Raw genomic sequence first — 18,031 nt, forward strand, 5'->3', positions numbered from 1 at the left:
ACTGCTTCGTAATGAATTCATCTTTTCTTACAGTGCCCTCCATCTGATGAGTAGAGGAGGCTTGAGATGCTATAACTGAGGTTTTTTCCATCATGTTCCTGATCCTCTTTGTGATCCCTTGCCTTTCCACGTGCTCAGTGACTCATCGGGTCCTTTCTCCCAACAGAAACCTCTGTTTTTCCCTCCTTCTTCATGGCTCTTTAAAATCACACGCAGGTTACGGTCTCAGGCACATGCAGAGCAAAGGGGTTCTGTCTGCTCGGACCTGTGGAGTGGTGGCCTTCGCCTCTAAAAAGTGAGCTGACAGCTCTCTAAATGGACATGATGTTTCACTGTGCTCATGCCAGAGCAGTTCTGCTGTATGCACATACAGCAAACCCCTAAAGGCCCAAAGTGCTCAATAAACCATTCACAGTGAGAATAATGAGGAGAAACCACACACACTAGGTACTGTAAAAAAAAACAACATATTCCCCATGGCTTGAAAGTTTATTTTCCAGAATAATATCTATGATTTACCAATAGTTCTATTGAGAAGAACTGGTTATAACAATGAATTGGGGTCTTTAAAGACATTATGTAAAAGTCCTGTGCTTCAGTGAATGTGCACAGGCCAGGATTTAAAAGCAGAAATGCCTCCTGTTGGGGCGTTTGTTATCATGAAATATATGAATATTTAACTATTTTAATGATTTGGTGTGGTTGATATTATTTTTGTGCTGTGGGTGGTAGACAAGCTCATTTGGACAACCTTTTAATAATGTTATATAATATCCACACAATAGCTTTAGCTTCAGTTCGATGTATTTTCCCTCTGGAGTAGATTTATGACATGAGATGGCTAAAATGTGATGTGATGTACAAGTAACTCAAAACTATAATACAGTAGCTTTTCTGTTTACAAGTGTTGGTAAAGTAGAGTGAAAATTAGAGGGATAACTATAAATATTTGCCGACTAGAGGTTGTTGTTATTTTTGTCCTTTTACATCGTTAGAAATTCAACACCAAAACATAAATGGACATGGGTGAAAACACCCAGACATAAGACTAAATATCAAATGTTTGTTTGCTACAATTTGTGGCTATTTTTTCCTCCTCATATTATTATAGATTTCATTTTTAACTGCTAAATAATTCAATATGAGACAGCAAATCGGACCAAATTATAAATTTCCTCTTGAAATTTATAATTTGTGCTCCAATATTGTATTTATCAAATTCCCTTGAAAAACATTAGTTTATGGACTCTGTCATTGCTGTTCTTATGCTCTGGATGTTTCTTCAACTCAGAAATAAAAACAAATTTTAGCCTAAACAACTGATTGTAAAATGGACAGATGAGCTTAAAAAACCAGAAAGAGCGTGTGTGGCTTTAAAAGGAAGATATTTGCTCAGCCTTCTGCTCATTAACACATCTTAGCTGGAGATTCAGATGGTTCACACTGCATAGCCCCCCCCACACACACACACACACACACCTACACACGTGTGCAGTCACATGCATTCGCACTGCATGTTAGGTTTGTGTTAATGTCTCCATGAAGCAGCATGTCACACACGTTTGGACACTTGTGCACGCAGCTGTGGACAAATGGTGAAGAGCAACAGTCAGGGCAGTGAATAAAGAAATAAAAGAGACACGTTGACAGATGAAAACCAAATGACAAGGGCGAACACACTGTCCTTTTTTCTTTTCTTTTTTTACAGTCAGCTTAACCCTCCATTTATCTTTTCTCATCTGTCACATCTGGCTTCTCGTTCGTTTTATTGTCCTCTGATGTTCACTGTCGGGAACACGTTACCCCTCCACCTTCCCTCAGCCTCCGTCTCTCTCCCTCACTTTCTGCTCTTTGCAGTGCCCTTCCTCTCCATCTGCCTTCCTCTTTTCCCTCCCTCTCTCCTCCTCTCTCTCCTCCTTCCCCCGCTGCGCACTCGACTCTCTCTCATTCCCCCTCGATCACACACTCCGGCTGCATCCTCCCATCTCCACTTCTACCTTCACACTCACCTCTCCGCTCCTCTTCGTCACCCACTAACACATATCATCTCTCACATCTCCCCCGTCTGCTGTCTCCCTCTCCCCCTCACACACACACACTCTCTCCTCCATCTCTTCCCATTCCTTCCTCCTTCTCAGACACTCAACCTTGCCGTCTCGCGCAAACGAACCCATACACACACTCATGCTGATTGGCAGCCAAGGACAGAGCACCCTCTCTCCCAAACCGGCAACCAGGCAGTTTGCTCGTGTGGCCGGGCTTCTTGACTCTGAGCTCAGCTGAGGAAGAGGACGAGGAAGAGGCCATGGAGCACAGCCACATCTTCCCTGTTTTTCCCCCAAATGGGAGCACCTGGAGCCCGGGGCAGCCCCCCTCTGGGGTGGCCCAGGGATGCCCTCTCGGACCGCTGCCTGTCATCTACTACAGTGTCCTGCTCTGTCTGGGCCTACCAGGTAAGAGATGTCCTTCATGTGTGTGTGTGTGTGTGTGTGTGTGTCTGATCACATGCACGTCTCATTAAGTGTTAATTTGCTCTTATTCTTTGACTGGAGCCTGCATCTGTGTGATGCACGTCACGCTTTGCATTTTGATTTGTTGTGCACTTGTCTGCAGGTTGGAGTGTGTGCATGTCTCCCACATCTGCTCCTGAGTGCTGTTGATTTGTCGTTCTGACCTTGTGGCAATCACCTGTGCATGCATTTGTTCTTTGTACCTACTTGTTTGCGCATATGTCCGTCCCTTTGTTCATCTCTTCGGAAGGAAACATTCGAGCACCATTAAATAAAAGAGGAAACACGGCAACAGTATGTGCAGAGCATCATTAAAGTCTAATTGTTGACTCATGGTTGGCTAAAAAAATAAGCCATATAAAAATGGATTTCTTTTGTGTTGACCTGGAGTTGTTATAGATTTGTAATGATTATATGTTGAATGACTTGGGTTTGACCTCAGGTGTTTTACATGGATCCTGAATGAACGATGCGCCCTTGTTGTGTCTTCACCACTGACTGGTTTGTCACTGTCGGAGCCATTCACTGCCTCCATCTCCCTGCGTGATCTATCAGCACTGACCTAGTCTCACATAGGGAAGCAAAGTGGGGTGTGTGTGTGCGTGTGTGCGTGCGTGTGTGTGTGTGTATATGCATTTACAGAAAAGAAAGAAAGAGAGAGAAAACCTGGAGGTCAGATAAAATGGAAAAGTGCTGAGATTTGACACTGCAATTTATTGTGATTTTTTTTTTCAAAGGTACAGTGTGTAGAATTTAGTGACATCGAGTGTTGAAGTTGCATGTTGCAGCTGAACACCCCTCACCTCACCCTCTCCTTCCAAACATGAGAGAGAACCTGTGGTAGCTTCAGTTGTCATGAAAACTCAAAAGGTTTTAGTAAGTCCGGACTAATGTAAAAAACATGGTGGCCTCCGTACAGAGGTAAATATAAAAATATTTACATAAAAATACCTTTTCTAGGGTAAAGAAAACTACATTTCATACAATTTAGATGAAACACACTAGTAAAAACATCATGAGGATTATTCTACATTAAATTTCTGCCAACAGTTCCCTTTCACCTAAATCTTACACACTGGACCTTTAAGTTTAACAAGATATTCAACTGCAGCACATTGCTCTACATTATACTGTTATTGCCTCTGCATGAGGGAAACGTCTTATTCATAAAAGACTCGAGTTCAACAACCTAAGCTGTTCTGGTCAAAAACAAATCTGCGGGGCAAAGTGAAGAGCGTTTGCATGCCAAGACTGCAGTTGCTCCACAGATTTGCTGTCTCCGTAAAAGTGAAAGTCTCTCCTCCGGATCAATTCTCAGCCATTTATTCCTCCTGCATGGACGTCAAGTCAAGTCTTGCACAAGCAGTTCTCTCTGCTGTCATTAGAAGTTTCCCAACAGTTTAATTTGATTCCGCTGCCTCTTTACAAACACGTTGGAGACCGTTTGTTTAATCACAGACTAACAATAGGAGTATAATACAATAGTTGCCTGTATTAATGGCAGGGTCGAGTGCAGTCGGCTGATATTTTGCAGCAGCCAGTTTCGACTTATTCAATCATTATCACACAGCTCGTTCCTCGCAAGCTGAATCATGAATGTTTCATGAGTGCAGCGTGCGTGAATAGTAGCAGTGTGACCTACAGACCCACACATATTAAACACTCCTGATGGATCGGAGGCTGTTGCCTTGATCAACAGCCACTGTTTTATTAGTTAACAGCAACAGGGCTGCACATGCTCCCATGGGCTTTGACCTCTGAGGCTGCCGACAGACAGAGCGAGAGAGAGAGAGAGAGTGAGAGAGAGAGAGAGAGAGAGGTGGTGGGGTCACTTCAAGCATCAAGAGCACATATCTGAGGGTGAGAAGCGATATGATGGGCGAATGGATTATGCAAGTCAAGTGGTGGGGGAATAGATTACTGTGTGACCTCGGGAAATGATGAACCAGAAGCTGTGCACAAAAGGGGACAAACAGGTGGAGAGTGGAGTGTAGGGAAGGACAGCCAGAGCAGGAGGAGGAAGAGGAGCGAGAGAGGGAAAGAGAGATTAATAACAGCAGAGCCAGTGAAGTAGCACCTCCGAGCCCTGAGTGGGGGAGCTACAGACGCCGGAGCTGAGACGAATTGTCACATTTTTAATTAATCTCTCTCTCTCTTTCTCTCTCTCTCTGTCTCTCTCTCTCTTTGCCTCTCCCTCCACTCGCTACACACTAATCGAGACAGAACAGACGTGTGCTGGCATAGCAAGCAGCACAATGAAGGAGTGGGCCCTGTGCCTCGGTCTCGAACATGCCAGGATTGCACGAGTGAAGCCTGCTCTTTGTAATGTACAGTTCGTCTTCAAGCACTTAAACTGCAAACTGTACCATCAGCTGATGAGTGATTCTCTGTGAGACGTAACTGGACCCGCAAGAGAAGCTGCTCTGAATATCAGAGCCAAGTCAGCCCACTCATGCATTATAACATTTCTCCGCGCAGTGCATCCACATTTCTATGAAACGCACTTGAAAAAAATCATTATGGCATAAATGCAGTTGCTTTGTAATAATCTGTGAGGTGCGTTCAGCGTTAAAGACAACTGAAAAGCAGGGGTCGAACACTTTCAAGTCATTTTCAAACATTTTATATTTAATATGTTATGAGCTAATTAGGTTTTTGTTAACAAATGTGTAAGTTACACAGTGTTTTGAGCTTGGATATGAAAGTATGAGTGTAGAAATGACAAAATTGTTTTTATAGTTTCTAATATTAAATCAATATTAAATAATATGGTGTATAAGTATAAAAAAGACCTGAATTCAGATTGTGTATAAGTATAAAAAGTTGTTCTTGTGCTCCGTAGTTAATATTTGTCTCATGACTTTCAACGACTTCAAATCAAAGACTGTGAGCACAGTCGTCTACAGAAGTTTGTTTTTGACCTTGGAAACAGTCAGACTGTTGTGACAAGAAAAACAAGAGTATCAGTCATTTCAACTTAAGGCCATAATACAATATTTGGTTTATTTCAACAATACATTGACCACATTGGTGTCTGAAGTGTTGATGATGGTTCTGGAATTCAAAGACAAATGAAGTTGATCAGAAAACATCCATGTCGTTCTGTGGGCTGATACAAACAACGTGTTTGGTCTTGTAACTTGGTGGATTTGTTGAAAAAACAGTATATGTTGTTCTTTTCGTTTGCTTCTTCAGAGCTTTTACTCCAAGGAAACTGGTTCAGGTGTCCTCGTGTCACATTAGGTGTTGAACCTGACAGCAAGTGTTGGTGTGCTTGTGTTTTCATTTGCATGCTCCAAGCCTTTCAGAGCATCCCTCCTCCACTTATGCACCCCAACGTGTGTGTCCTCTCACTGCGCACATACGAATTGGAAAACATCTCCTCCCACTTCCACTTATCCACCCACCCAAGGGAAAAGGGTCGATGATTCTCAGCGCTAACAACCGTCTGCTACGTGTCACAGTATTGGCCCTTGTGTTGGCCATACTTAATGAAGAGATGGGCCCCATTGATTTTCAGTTTGCACCATTGATCTGTCAACCTGCACCAGTGGAATGGCATCTGTGGTGGGATGGAGGCCTGCTAATATGCTATCCCTCTAAAAGTGGAGGTTAAGTTTGGGCGGTAGAACAGGGGAGGAGAGGATGTGAAGGTTTATGTTGAAGCATGGACAGAGTGGAGAAAAGACAGAGTATCCAGTAAATCAAACAAAGGGAAGTTGAGATTTCTTCGCGATCTGGTTTGTCTCCAGTTTTGGAAAAGGGGGAGGAAGGGGGAGGGAGGGAGGGAAAGGCATTGTGAAAATGTCGGATTATCATGTTGGTGAAGAGCCTGAGAGGCCACGGGAGGACAGAGGAGGCAAGGTGTTGTTTGAGGCAATAAATTAGAGATGTTGTCGATGCAGTGACAGAGCTGACAACAAGATGCTGTCCCTGCTGTTGAAAACCTAAAACCCTGTATGTCACTGTCATATATCAATGTGAGGATAACAGCAGTGCTGTGATCTGATCATTGTTTTAATGTTTTGTTTTCCTCCTCTTCTTCTCATCTTCTCTTCTTTTCTACGTCAGATTGTCACAGTTTTCACAGAGAATAATTAATGGAGCTTGCTATGTTGCCATATTTAGGAAACTATTTATGAGTGTGTGAAATGTGGAGCAGGTTAATTGACTGTTGGGCCTTGGCAGAGGTACGAGCTCTGTGCCATGTACGGATTATTCTACTGTCAACAATATCATGTAGCAGAGTTAGGCTACAACCATACAACTACATTTATTTCCAACTCTTTCACTGCGTCCACACGAAACAGAGAGGACGTCGACACTCAAAACTGCCTGTTGATCGGATCTGTTATAGGTCACAACGCAGCCTTTACTGATTCTGATTTTGAGGTGCATATCAACAGGGATCAACACTCTGGTGTGGATGGAGATCGTTTGAAAATGCTGTTTTCAAATGAAAATGTAACACTACAGATGGTGAAGTTAAGGACGTTGACTCACTGTGGCCTGAGTGTACATTGATTGGTTGGAGAGGCCAGCCGGCAGCAGAGCATCAATATCATTAGCAGCAACCAGGGCCTCCTTCTCTTAATATGCCCATTAAACTTAAATAACCTTTCACCATTCATATCGCTTCCTCTCTTGTGCTCATTCTTTCTCTCGCTATGGTTTCCTTTTTATGAGCTTCTCCTAATCGTCCACATTAATTCTCACATCTCTAATTAAGCTTATGCTCACGATAAAGTGTTTTCGTCCCATCACTTTTCACTCTTCAATGTAAATGAAAAGGGATGAAAACATTAGGTGATTTTGCTCTATGACAAAATCATATTTTTACTCTTTATTGTAAAAACATGTCAGAAAAATTACATTTTTATTCTTCAATGTATGTTTTGTTTTTTTCGGTCGAGGGGACACGTTCCTGGTTTTTGTTCGGCTGAATTAGGGAATCGCCCTGTTTCATGTCCGACTGACACTTCGAGAAAACAAAAGGGAAATGGTTGTCATCAGGAACAAAGTGCCAGTGACCTTTGAAGCAAGCTTTGATATCACCCCCTCCCCCTGTCTCTCGCCTCTCTTCCTATCCTCCCACCTCCTCACCACACTCCTCTCCTCCATACCTCCTTCTCTGTCTTTCCATCTTATCTTCATCTCCATTCACTCTCTATATCTCATGCTCTCTCTCTCTCTCTCTCTCTCTCTCTCTCTCTTTAACTCTCTGTGACCTTCCTCACCCACCTTTTCTCTTCACCTCTCATCTTATTAGCCTCCAGATAAGACATCAAAGCCAAACCTCAATTTCCTTCAGATGACGGAAAAAAAAATGTCAATGCTCGCTTCCACTTCTATTTATCTTTTAGGTAGAATATCCTGTATGCAAGGTCCATGATGAAGCCTTATAGTGTGTGGGGAGGTGGCAGCAGCTTGTGTTTTACCACCGCTTTGGAGGGGTTAAGCAGCCGGTGTCGTTTGTCGACAGCCCTTCTGTACATGTCCGTTCAATGGTGGGATGAGTCAGCCTCATACACCTCAGGGAGTTTGCTTTGCTTTCTCTTTTCCAGCTAACGTCAACGTCACTGGTCCTCTCCCTCGTTAAATGAGTAGTGGGGGGGGGCGGCACAAATAGATGCACAAGGTTCACACACGTGGACAGAAAGACGGATAAATGCACATCTTCTAATTGTATGTCATTCAAAATCCCTCCCAGCTGATAACACTTATTTTTCCATGCAACAAGAAAAAGGAGAAAATGTGGGGACATGTGTCTCTGAACGTCTTAGTCCAGGCGTGCAATGCCGATCTCTCTGTATGCACACATGGATGCCTCTGTGTGTCCTCTTCATGTCTCTTTTCTGCTCATTCATCCCTCGCAACTCGTCCGCCCCCACTGAGATGAGCCCAGCATGTGCCTCTATACCTGCAGAATGCCGAGCAGTTCCATCCGACCCCCTCCCCTCCAAAACCCCTCGGCCCCAGAGACAACGCAAAGAGCAGGAGTCACTTGAAATGAATGGGCAACCCGGTGCAAGCTGGCAAGAGCTAAATGGAAATGTCAAGCTCGCCACAGATCCCCTTTGTTTGTGTGTTGAAGGCCCCGTCTCACAGGGGAACCCAAACAGAATAATGCCCAGCCTGTGACAGTCAATACCTCACTGTTTCCATTTCGTGTCACTTTGCTGTGTTTAGCAGAATGTGGAGGGAAAGTGAGAGAGAGTCCATGGGTAGAGGTACAGTCGACAAAGCGAGGTGTTACATTAAAGGTGTCACTGTTGTGTGGGATTTTTGATGGATCACCGTCAGGAGCTTGGCAGGAAACTTTTCCTCATACAAACAGGCACTGGTGACATCTCTTCTCTTGGATAAACCAGCTGTGAGGCTGCAAATACACAACTTAATAATAAAAAAGGGAATAAGAAGTTCAGCAGAATGGAGTTTGCTTGGGTGTGAGTGGTGTAGATAATGGATGGATGGATGGACAGACGGATGTTGGAAAAGTTCACCAGATGAGCAACCTTTAGGAATTTTGGCTGTCGGATGTAAACCTGATAAAAAGAAATTTACCTATTTACTAATTAACTTACACCTTTATTCACCTAGCATATTACTGTCTTGATTAAATCTAAAATTGTGTCATTGGCCCAACAGTCCAGAACCAAAAGATTCTATCAGCTTAAACATAATTGATGTCATATATATTCATATCATATATAACAGAAAAAAGCAGCCAATCCTCACATATAAAACGTAACCAAGGAGGTTATGTTTATGAGCAGTTCTTTATCAGAGGACACATCCAGGATCTTTTATCACTTTCTTTAATATTGTGCAATTTTTTTGACATTTTGCAATATGTTCCTTGATTTCTCAGAAAATAATCAATGGAACTTAATGAAAAACATTTCTGGCACATTAAGGGAAGTGGTATTTATGTTTGTGTGCAATTGTGTGCAGACCTGACCAAAAATCTCGATTTAGGGAACTGAATGTGGTTTCGCAAGGAACTGACGAGGGACTGTTGTTTTTTCCAAAATTATTATCGCAACGATCCGTATCCTTTGATCCTAATTTATTTTGTATTCATTTGCCACAATCATGGCCCGAGCTGAAGAATGGAAAAGAAAAAAACTGACAGAAAGTGGAAGAAAGGAGCTGAAACCAAGAAATCAATATCACACTAAACCAAGATTCAACATGAAGGCAATTTAACTTGTCTGTGCCGAGGTTAGTGTGGTCTGCAAGCAGAGGGGATGATGGAGGATTGTGGTGCAATCCAGCAGCCCCCACCATGTACACATATATTGGCTTTTCGGGTCTTGTAAATTGCTTTGACATCTCATTTATGGTTATTGATAGAGCATATGCTAATGAATTGGTGCATCCCTAATCATCTGCGTGTTTGTGTGTGTATGTGTGCACATGCATACATGTGTTAATGTGGTTCTGTGTCTTCTGCTGCACATCCTCCAGTCTGGCAAGGACATCTTTAGTCATTATCTGGAGCCGGCTTTGTAATTTTTTAGTCAGCTGATAGTGGCTGAGACTGTGAAGTGTGATGTACCAGACTCAGAGCTGCCATACTTAATCCAATCCCAGATCTATTACTGCAGGGGGGATGGGACCACAGACACACACACACACACACACACACACACACACACACATGCTATATAGACAGTGACAGCTGCTAAGTGCATGTCAGATGTCAAAGGCATCTTTGTCTGAGGGGAACTGATTCATGCTGCACCCGCAAGTTGCACTAAACAAGGCTGGTTACAAAAGAGAGATACACTGTTGTGTGTATTTGTGTTTGTTAGTTTAGATCAGTGAATCACAGCATGAAACAGAAATCTTTGGCTACATTGGAAAAGTATTGATTTCCTTAAAATAATGCCTCATGCCACAACCTGGCACATGAACTGAATGTGTCTTGACCTTGGGATCAATATGTGTGAACACCTCTTTGGACCTTGCAATCTTAGAAATAGAAAAAGAGCTGCAGCGTGTTGTTTCAGGTACTCCAACAAATACTATCCAGAAAAGCTCCTTGTGATCCAGGCAGCAAAAGAGAACATGAGTGTTTAAAATATTTTTGATATGATTTTGTAATTCTGTAAAATTTTCAAGACAATAGTTTCCTTTGATCATGATCATTCTGCGATGAACATTAGGAATACAAAGTGTTTGCACCCCCATGTATCCCCCATGGCCTTATTCAAATAAATGAGGTGGCTTTTTCCCATTTATCGAAACCAGCAATTATCCATTTATTTAACCGCAACTTGCTCGAGGGCCATCAAGAGACTTTTATTGTGGAATAATGGTTATAAAAAACAAATTGTTAGCCGTAAAAATTTAGATTTTCATTCACTCATGGCACCATAGACAAAGTTATGACCAGGTGAAAAAGCTTGATTTGAGATTATTTAATACAAAAACAGTACACTTGACATCGCCATCAATATTTTTTAACATTCAGCATTTTGTTTTCCTGAGAGCACTAGTTTAATGCATTCAGATTATTTTTTTTAACTTGTCTTGAGTTTTCATATCCTAGTAACAGTGTGAATAGAGCCAGTAGATGCTCTCCTCTAGGTCTCACCTCACACCAACCTGCAAACTCAAGGTGACGGGAGTAACCTGGGAATAATGTGCACCTGTGGTCACAGTGGGAAACAGGGAAGAGAATAGGACAAGAAAGAAAGAAAAGCTTGTGATGACCTTGTTCAATTCAATTGCCGAGCAGCAGTTCCACATGAGAGGGAGAGAGCTGTGCTCCTCCTGACTTGTGCACACACACAGAAATCATGCTTTTTTAAAAGTAGCAGAGGAACAAATCACATACAGGCATCTGCTTCAGGTACTTGTCGGTAAAAAAGGAAAAAAAAGAATACTGGTCCCCTTCCGGGCTTTTTACCTGTTCTGTCCGAGAAAGTGAGCTACAATAAACAAAGAAGGTTGGGAGGGAAACATTTGATTTAGCAGCATGGGAGAAAAGGAATGACAGTACATGTCAGGGGGATGGATTAAAACATTTCAAAAGAGAGGCATGCACAGGGAGATGGGGCTTCCTTGTGCTTCCTTTAAGGGAACTAAATTGCCAGCGGCAGGGTGAGAAGCATTGGTGAACTCAGCAGATTGCCAAGGCTGTGATGCTGCACGTTGCCCTCCTGAGATAACAAGTTGGCCAAAGGCAGAGGCAGGTGCTGCAGGAATTATTCAGCAGGTGTAGATGAAGGGGGAAAGGGAAGGGAGCAATAAAAAAGGGAGAGGTTGAGTGTGTTGGAGAGCTGGAGGAGTATGGTGAATAATGACTATAAGGATGATAAAGGATTTTTGCATATAGTGGACTGGAAATGGCGATTTGGGGGCAGTTCATTGTTTGTGCTGTAGTTAGTGGCCATGGTGCTGAAAATCAAATCGAACAAAAATTAAAAGCTTGTACATTTCATTTCTATGTTTGTTCTTTTGTCCACTGAGTCACCCTTGCTTCCACCCGTATGTCTTTGGTCATTCGGTTTGTAGCAAGCTGGATGAATGTTGCTCCTTTTCAATTACCTGTCCACTAATACTCAATTTCTCTGTTTCTTTCCCTGCCCCAACCTGTGCCCATTACTTTTCCATCTCATCTTACTTTTTTCTTCTTTCCATCATTTCACTTTTTCCTCCATCTGCCAATTCAATCATCTCCACCGCTTTCTTCTTCACTCCCTCAGCTAACATCCTGACAGTGGTCATCCTGTCCCAGCTGGTGCTGCGTCGTCAGAAGTCCTCCTACAACTATCTCCTGGCTCTGGCGGCTGCCGACATCCTAGTCCTGCTCCTGATTGTTTTTGTCGACTTCATCCTGGAGGATTTTATCTTGGCCACACCGCTGCCGCCATCATTAAACAATGCCGTGCAGGTCCTGGAGTTCTCCTCCATTCACACCTCCATCTGGATCACCGTGCCTCTGACCATCGACCGCTACATCGCTGTTTGCCACCCGCTGCGCTACCACACGGTCTCCTACCCAGCCCGCACACGAAGGGTGATATTCGCCGTATATATTGGGTGCTTGTTGTCTGCAGCTCCTTATTACTGGTGGCCTGAGCTATGGCACAGCCTGCCAGGAATGGGCAGTGGTGGTGTAGGAGGAGGAGGAGGTGAAGGAGGAGGAGAGAGCAACAGGAGAACCGTGGCCCAGCATGTCCTGGTGTGGGCCCACTGTGCCACCGTCTACCTCCTTCCCTGCACCGTCTTCTTCTCCCTTAACGCTGTCATTGTGCGCAAGCTACGCAGACGGCGCAACTGTTTCCGTCTCCGTGGCTACTCTACCGGCAAGACCACCGCCATCCTCCTCGCCATTACTTCCATTTTCGCTGTGTTGTGGGCACCACGCACCCTCATGATCCTCTACCACTTCTACTCCCCTCCTCCAGCCTCACAAGGTGCCGGCCGACTGCTCCATATGCTCACTGATCTGGCGAACATGCTTGCGTTGCTCAACACCGGTGTCAACTTTTTCCTCTACTGCTTTATCAGCAAGCGTTTCCGGGGCATGGCGGCCAACGTTCTGCGAGCACTTGTCCACTGCCGCAAGCAGCCACCGCCTTTCTATGCCAGCCACAACTTCTCCATCACAAGCAGTCCCTGGATCTCACCAGCCAACTCCCACTGCATCAAGATGTTTGTGTACCAGTATGACAAAAATGGGAAGCCCATTTGCATTTCGTCATGAGTCTTCAGCCACCAGCAGCTGCCCCCACCGTTAGTCCTGGGGAAACATATTTTGGGATTTGTCTCTATGGCGACTGAAAATGTCAACACGCCTGGAGAGCACAGAGGTTACGGTTTAGCTAGCTTTGAGGAATAACAAAGTGATAGTCTTGCAAGGTGGAAGAGCAAACAGCAGATGCGTACTTAGCAGGCCTGTCGTGTTCAATTAGCCATTCACAAAGCAGCAACCAGCATCAGATAGATGTTTGCTGTTTCCTCCATGCAAAAAAAAATAAAGCTACAGTAAAGGACTGACTTCAGCGAGCGACTGTTAGAAGCATAACACCGCCATCCATCACTGACTTTTATGAGACACTGTAACAGCGCTTGAGTATAAACTGACAACTGGCTGAATCCTTGGTGAAGCATCAAATGGCTAGTGACATTGGTTTCTTTATGGACGCTCTCTGTTGTGCACTGGTGACGGTGACGCTCTTCCAACAGCTGCGTCTTTGGTCCGTTGGGAGTCATCTCAGCAAAGCAGCGATCCAGTCAGAGTGCGGACATGACAGCATCGCACCTCAAGGGGTGATTCACTCAGGAGAAGCCTACGACAATGTGTCCACTTGCGCATCGTTACGACCATCTCCCCAGCAAATGTAAAACAGCGCTGGCATATCCAGTGTGATATGCAGAGTCTCAAAGGCATGTTGAACTGGGCTTTTATGAAACCAGCCCTCCCTGACTCTGACTTTCCTCATGTGCTGAATCTATCCACGTGGCGCGGATCAACAACAAAGCAGTGCTCACCATGAATGTTATCCCACCTCCAGACTCACAGGTTGTTGTAGGATGAGTAGGTGCTTTGCTTTTTCTTTGTAAAATATCTATTGATGGAAAACTTGACTGTTATTGTAATTTCACAAAAGACAAAAAAAAAATATGTCTCGGGGTCAGATTAGCTCCAAGGGATCTTTAATCCAGTAATCACCTTTCCAATATTAGGAAGAGGAAATTTCTGCTTTTAGTAGATAGTCCTCTATTAACTATTAATGGACCTTGATGACTTACTGTTAGCCATTATCTGGATGAATATAATGAATGTAAATGAACATGTCTTCAACCCTTTAGCTTTTTGGGAGACTGAGCAAAATGAGAGAGATAGAGAGGACAGAAGAGTCTGTTCTCCATCCTTTTGCTTGTTTGACCCCTGTGCAAGGTTTTCTGTCCCATGATGCAACGGTGAAAATGGTCTCAGGGCCACAGAGTCACAAATGCATCACTACTTGCTCTGCTGCTGGCTGATGGCAGCCCAGTAACATTTAACACCAAAACAGAGTCACATGAATCAACTCTGTCTCACTGTTACCCAGGTCCTACACGGTACCAAACCATAAATGTTAACACACACACACACACGCCTCTTGCCTTGGACAGCACACAGAGATCAGTGCACATCCATTCTGCGGACACTTTGGGGCATTAGAAGTGTTCATCTATCTCACAAGAATGGAGCCGAGCCAAAGGGTAGATTTCTGCTAATACCTGCCTCCAGGGATCAGAGACTTCAGGCCTTTTTTAATGAATAAGTCTTTAAATGTGATGAATGTTGGCCAGGTCTGTCATAACTGATAAAGTCATACCCTACAAAGTTCTGCTTGACACTCAAACATCTGAGTAACTTTAGGAGTGACTGCCTGTGTGTCGATTGGTCTTTTTTTTGTCATAGCAGCATATTAAAAAGCAAAAAGCTGTAAATCAGGCCAAGGGTTTCACACTTTTACACCATTTCGATCATCAGGTATCATAGCATGCATATTTAGTATTGCAGTTGTCTGTAACATTTATCTGATTTTGACATGTAACTAGTGAGTGACTCAGTTCAAATAGGAAATATGACCAAATACTGGACCCAGGTTGCCAATTTAAAAATATGAATTATGCTCCAGAGTTTCTATCCAGAGCTACATTAAAAACTAAGTTATGACAAGTGCTGCCTTCGCACTAATTCTTCTGGTTCAAGCAATCATCTTTCCAATTTCTTTTTCTAATCAAATATTACTTTAGCCGGACTTAACATAATCCTCCAGCTCCCCAACTCCCACTGTTGTCAGTTCAGTTGTGCACTTCAGCCATAACTCCGCTCTCAATTCCCATTTCTTTGTTCCACACAAAATCATTTGCTTCAGAACTGCTAAATGAACAAGGGAGTGCCAATTGCTAACTGCTCCTCACCTCCTTCACTCAGCGAACCCTCCACTCATCCCTCAATCCTCCCAACTGATGTCAAATGAACTTGCTCAAAGTTAATTTCACAAGTATCCTCTTTACTTTGCATGAACTGATTCCCTCAGTCTTTTGTGCTGCATGTGTGTACTGAGCATAATGCTTCCCTCCATCATTCCATATCAGAAAATTGATCCATGCTGTTCGGGGGGGTTGGGCAGGTGTATGTTGAGTATCATTTGATGGAGCCAAAGGGTCGATAACCAGTAATCACCAAGCAAGATCCTTGAACTGCCGTCCATCAATGTCATTTCATGTAGTGTATGGGCGCTAAAATATGTACTTTCATGCAAATCATGTGTCTAATGAACAAGACTGGGATGAAGAAAGATCATGCAGATGGTTTTGGGGTTTTGGCTTCAGCCTGCGGAGCTTATTCCAGATCAGTGTTGCCATGACAATCATTTTGCTTGTTAACCCCGTCCAGTGTTTGGGCCATGTTAATGTGACATTTGTGCAAGAGCCAGTGCCTCATTCCCGCGGCCTCCGGGGAATGAGGCAGGCATGCTGGGAAACCAAAGTGGAGGGTTGAGAGGGGGGGGGGGGGGGTCACATGCAGGTGTTCCTTCGTCTCCCACGTGAGGAACTCAGAGGCAGGAGGGTGGTGTGTGTGTGTGTGTGTGTGTGTGTGTGTGTGTGTGAGGTGGGTTGTTGCCAAGTAATCTTCCCCATTACGAGGAGGGGAAAAAATGCCCAGCATCCATATTTTCTTCAGATATTAAAAAGATAACCACATAAATCAATCAGACGGGAAAATTGTATTTTCTCTCTCACGCATTCTGATCTGCTCAGCTTCCTCTCTATCTCTCTCTACCTGCTTCGCTTCACAGTGTGTGTGCGTGTGTGTGTCTGTGTGTGTCTGTGTGTCTGTGTGTGTGTAAGGTTGTGTGGACAAATTCTGGTTTAAACCCATTGTTGTGGGGTCATCACAATTTTAAAGGGCTGTTTGATGGTTAGAATTTGGTTTTAGTTGAGAAGGTTAATGTTAGAGGCTAGGGACTGTATTATCTCAATGAGTGTCCTCACAACTATAGCAAGACATGAGTTTGTGTGTGTGTGTGTGTGTGTGTGTGCATTAAGCCTGTGTTGAAACAGAGAGAAGCTTTAAAATGTGTTTGCGCCATAGCACCTGTAATGTATGAAATCAAATATGTATTTATACTCATGATGAATATAATTACATATAGCACAGTATTATAACGATATATCCATGAATGTAAAACTGACGCTTCTGGCATTTTTGTTGGTATTTTTCTGGTTGTGATTTTCTACACGATGACCTTTTTTCAGTAGACTTTTACCTCTCTCCATTGCAGTGTTTCCAAACTGTGTTTTTATTATTGTACTGGAGTGATTTTAAGCTTGCAGAGTTCAGTTTTTTCCTCCCGATGAATGTATTGACTGTATAAAGAGAATGTATTACTGTGCTGTGAGAAAGTACTCAGAAAACTGCTGGTCAATATATAATATTTTTGATCAAATAAATGAAGTATCTCTAAGGATTGGGATATAGAGCTGCTGATGATCTTTTTTCTGCCTGGGAAATCACACAAAATGAGAAATTGAAGAAAACATGTATTTGATGTGTTATTTGACTTATATCCATGTCCCATCTACTAACATGGAAAGGGCAGAGTTTATGACCTATACTGCAGCCGTCATGTCCTCCATGTAGATATACAGTCTAGTGGTGAAACCAGGGTGTAATGGAACTACTACGATGGAGTTTTGAAAAAGTTGTACTTACTGAATTACTACAGTGATTTCACTGATATAATGAGTGCTTAATGTTACAAGAGAATTTGGGGTTATCATTTGATATTCAAGGGTAACAATGTGAGTGGAAACCCATTGTGCCAGATTCAAAGGGTTTTGTGTTGCTCACAATGTGTGTAAGTGTGATAACAGTTTGTTATATTTCAGGATTTCTTCCACAGCAACAGCTTAACTGTAACAATCCAGGTGATAATCACAAGCTCATGTGAAGAGGACAGATACAGCTCTGTGTGTGTGTGTGTGTGTGTGTGTGTGTGTGTGTGTGTGTGTGTGTGTGTGTGTGTGTGTGTGTGTGTGTGAGAGAGAGTGTTAGCGTGCATGCACACAGTTTAAGTCTTGACAGCAGCGCTGACTCATCTGACACTTTGTCCCTGTCAACGTTAGGATGGAGCGTAGTGTACATGAGAACAAACACTCACACACACTTCCGCACATACACACACACACAATTTTATTCACTTATAATCACCTCTGATTGAAGTTGAACCATCTTTCAAACCCCTCTGGATACAGCCACAGGCACAGTTAGCCAATCTCTGTCTCTTACTTGACTTCACAGTCTACCAATTATCAATACACACAGCTCCTGAGAAGCCAATTAACACCTCTCTCACTAAGAAGAAAAAAAAACCTCACTGTTAATTGGCGTTTCATTGCACAAACATTTAAATCACCAGCAGCAGAAGAGGAGTGTGTGTCTGTTTCAACAAGACAAACAGCAAGTGGCCGCTTTGAATAAATCCACATCACCATATTGTCTA

At 43.3% G+C, this 18,031-nt stretch overlaps 1 protein-coding gene across 1 annotated transcript; it reads left to right on the top strand.

Moving 5' to 3' along the window:
- The first annotated feature begins 1,871 nt into the window (after positions 1-1,871).
- gpr139 (G protein-coupled receptor 139) lies at positions 1,872-17,083 on the top strand. The gene is made up of 2 exons (XM_020107500.2): positions 1,872-2,453; positions 12,227-17,083. The coding sequence occupies exons 1-2, from the start codon at positions 2,306-2,308 to the stop codon at positions 13,228-13,230; spliced, it is 1,152 nt and encodes a 383-aa protein (XP_019963059.1). The 5' UTR covers positions 1,872-2,305; the 3' UTR covers positions 13,231-17,083.
- Positions 17,084-18,031: the final 948 nt, after the last annotated feature.

Source organism: Paralichthys olivaceus, chromosome 5 (assembly GCF_024713975.1).
Source record: "Paralichthys olivaceus isolate ysfri-2021 chromosome 5, ASM2471397v2, whole genome shotgun sequence".
NCBI lineage: Eukaryota > Metazoa > Chordata > Actinopteri > Pleuronectiformes > Paralichthyidae > Paralichthys > Paralichthys olivaceus.

Excerpts from the sequence above, each read along its gene's own strand:
- gpr139 (XM_020107500.2), top strand. The coding sequence starts at position 2,306 with ATGGAGCACAGCCACATCTTCCCTGTTTTTCCCCCAAATGGGAGCACC. Across the intron at positions 2,454-12,226 it reads GCTCTGTCTGGGCCTACCAG|CTAACATCCTGACAGTGGTC; the intron begins GTAAGAGATGTC and ends TCACTCCCTCAG.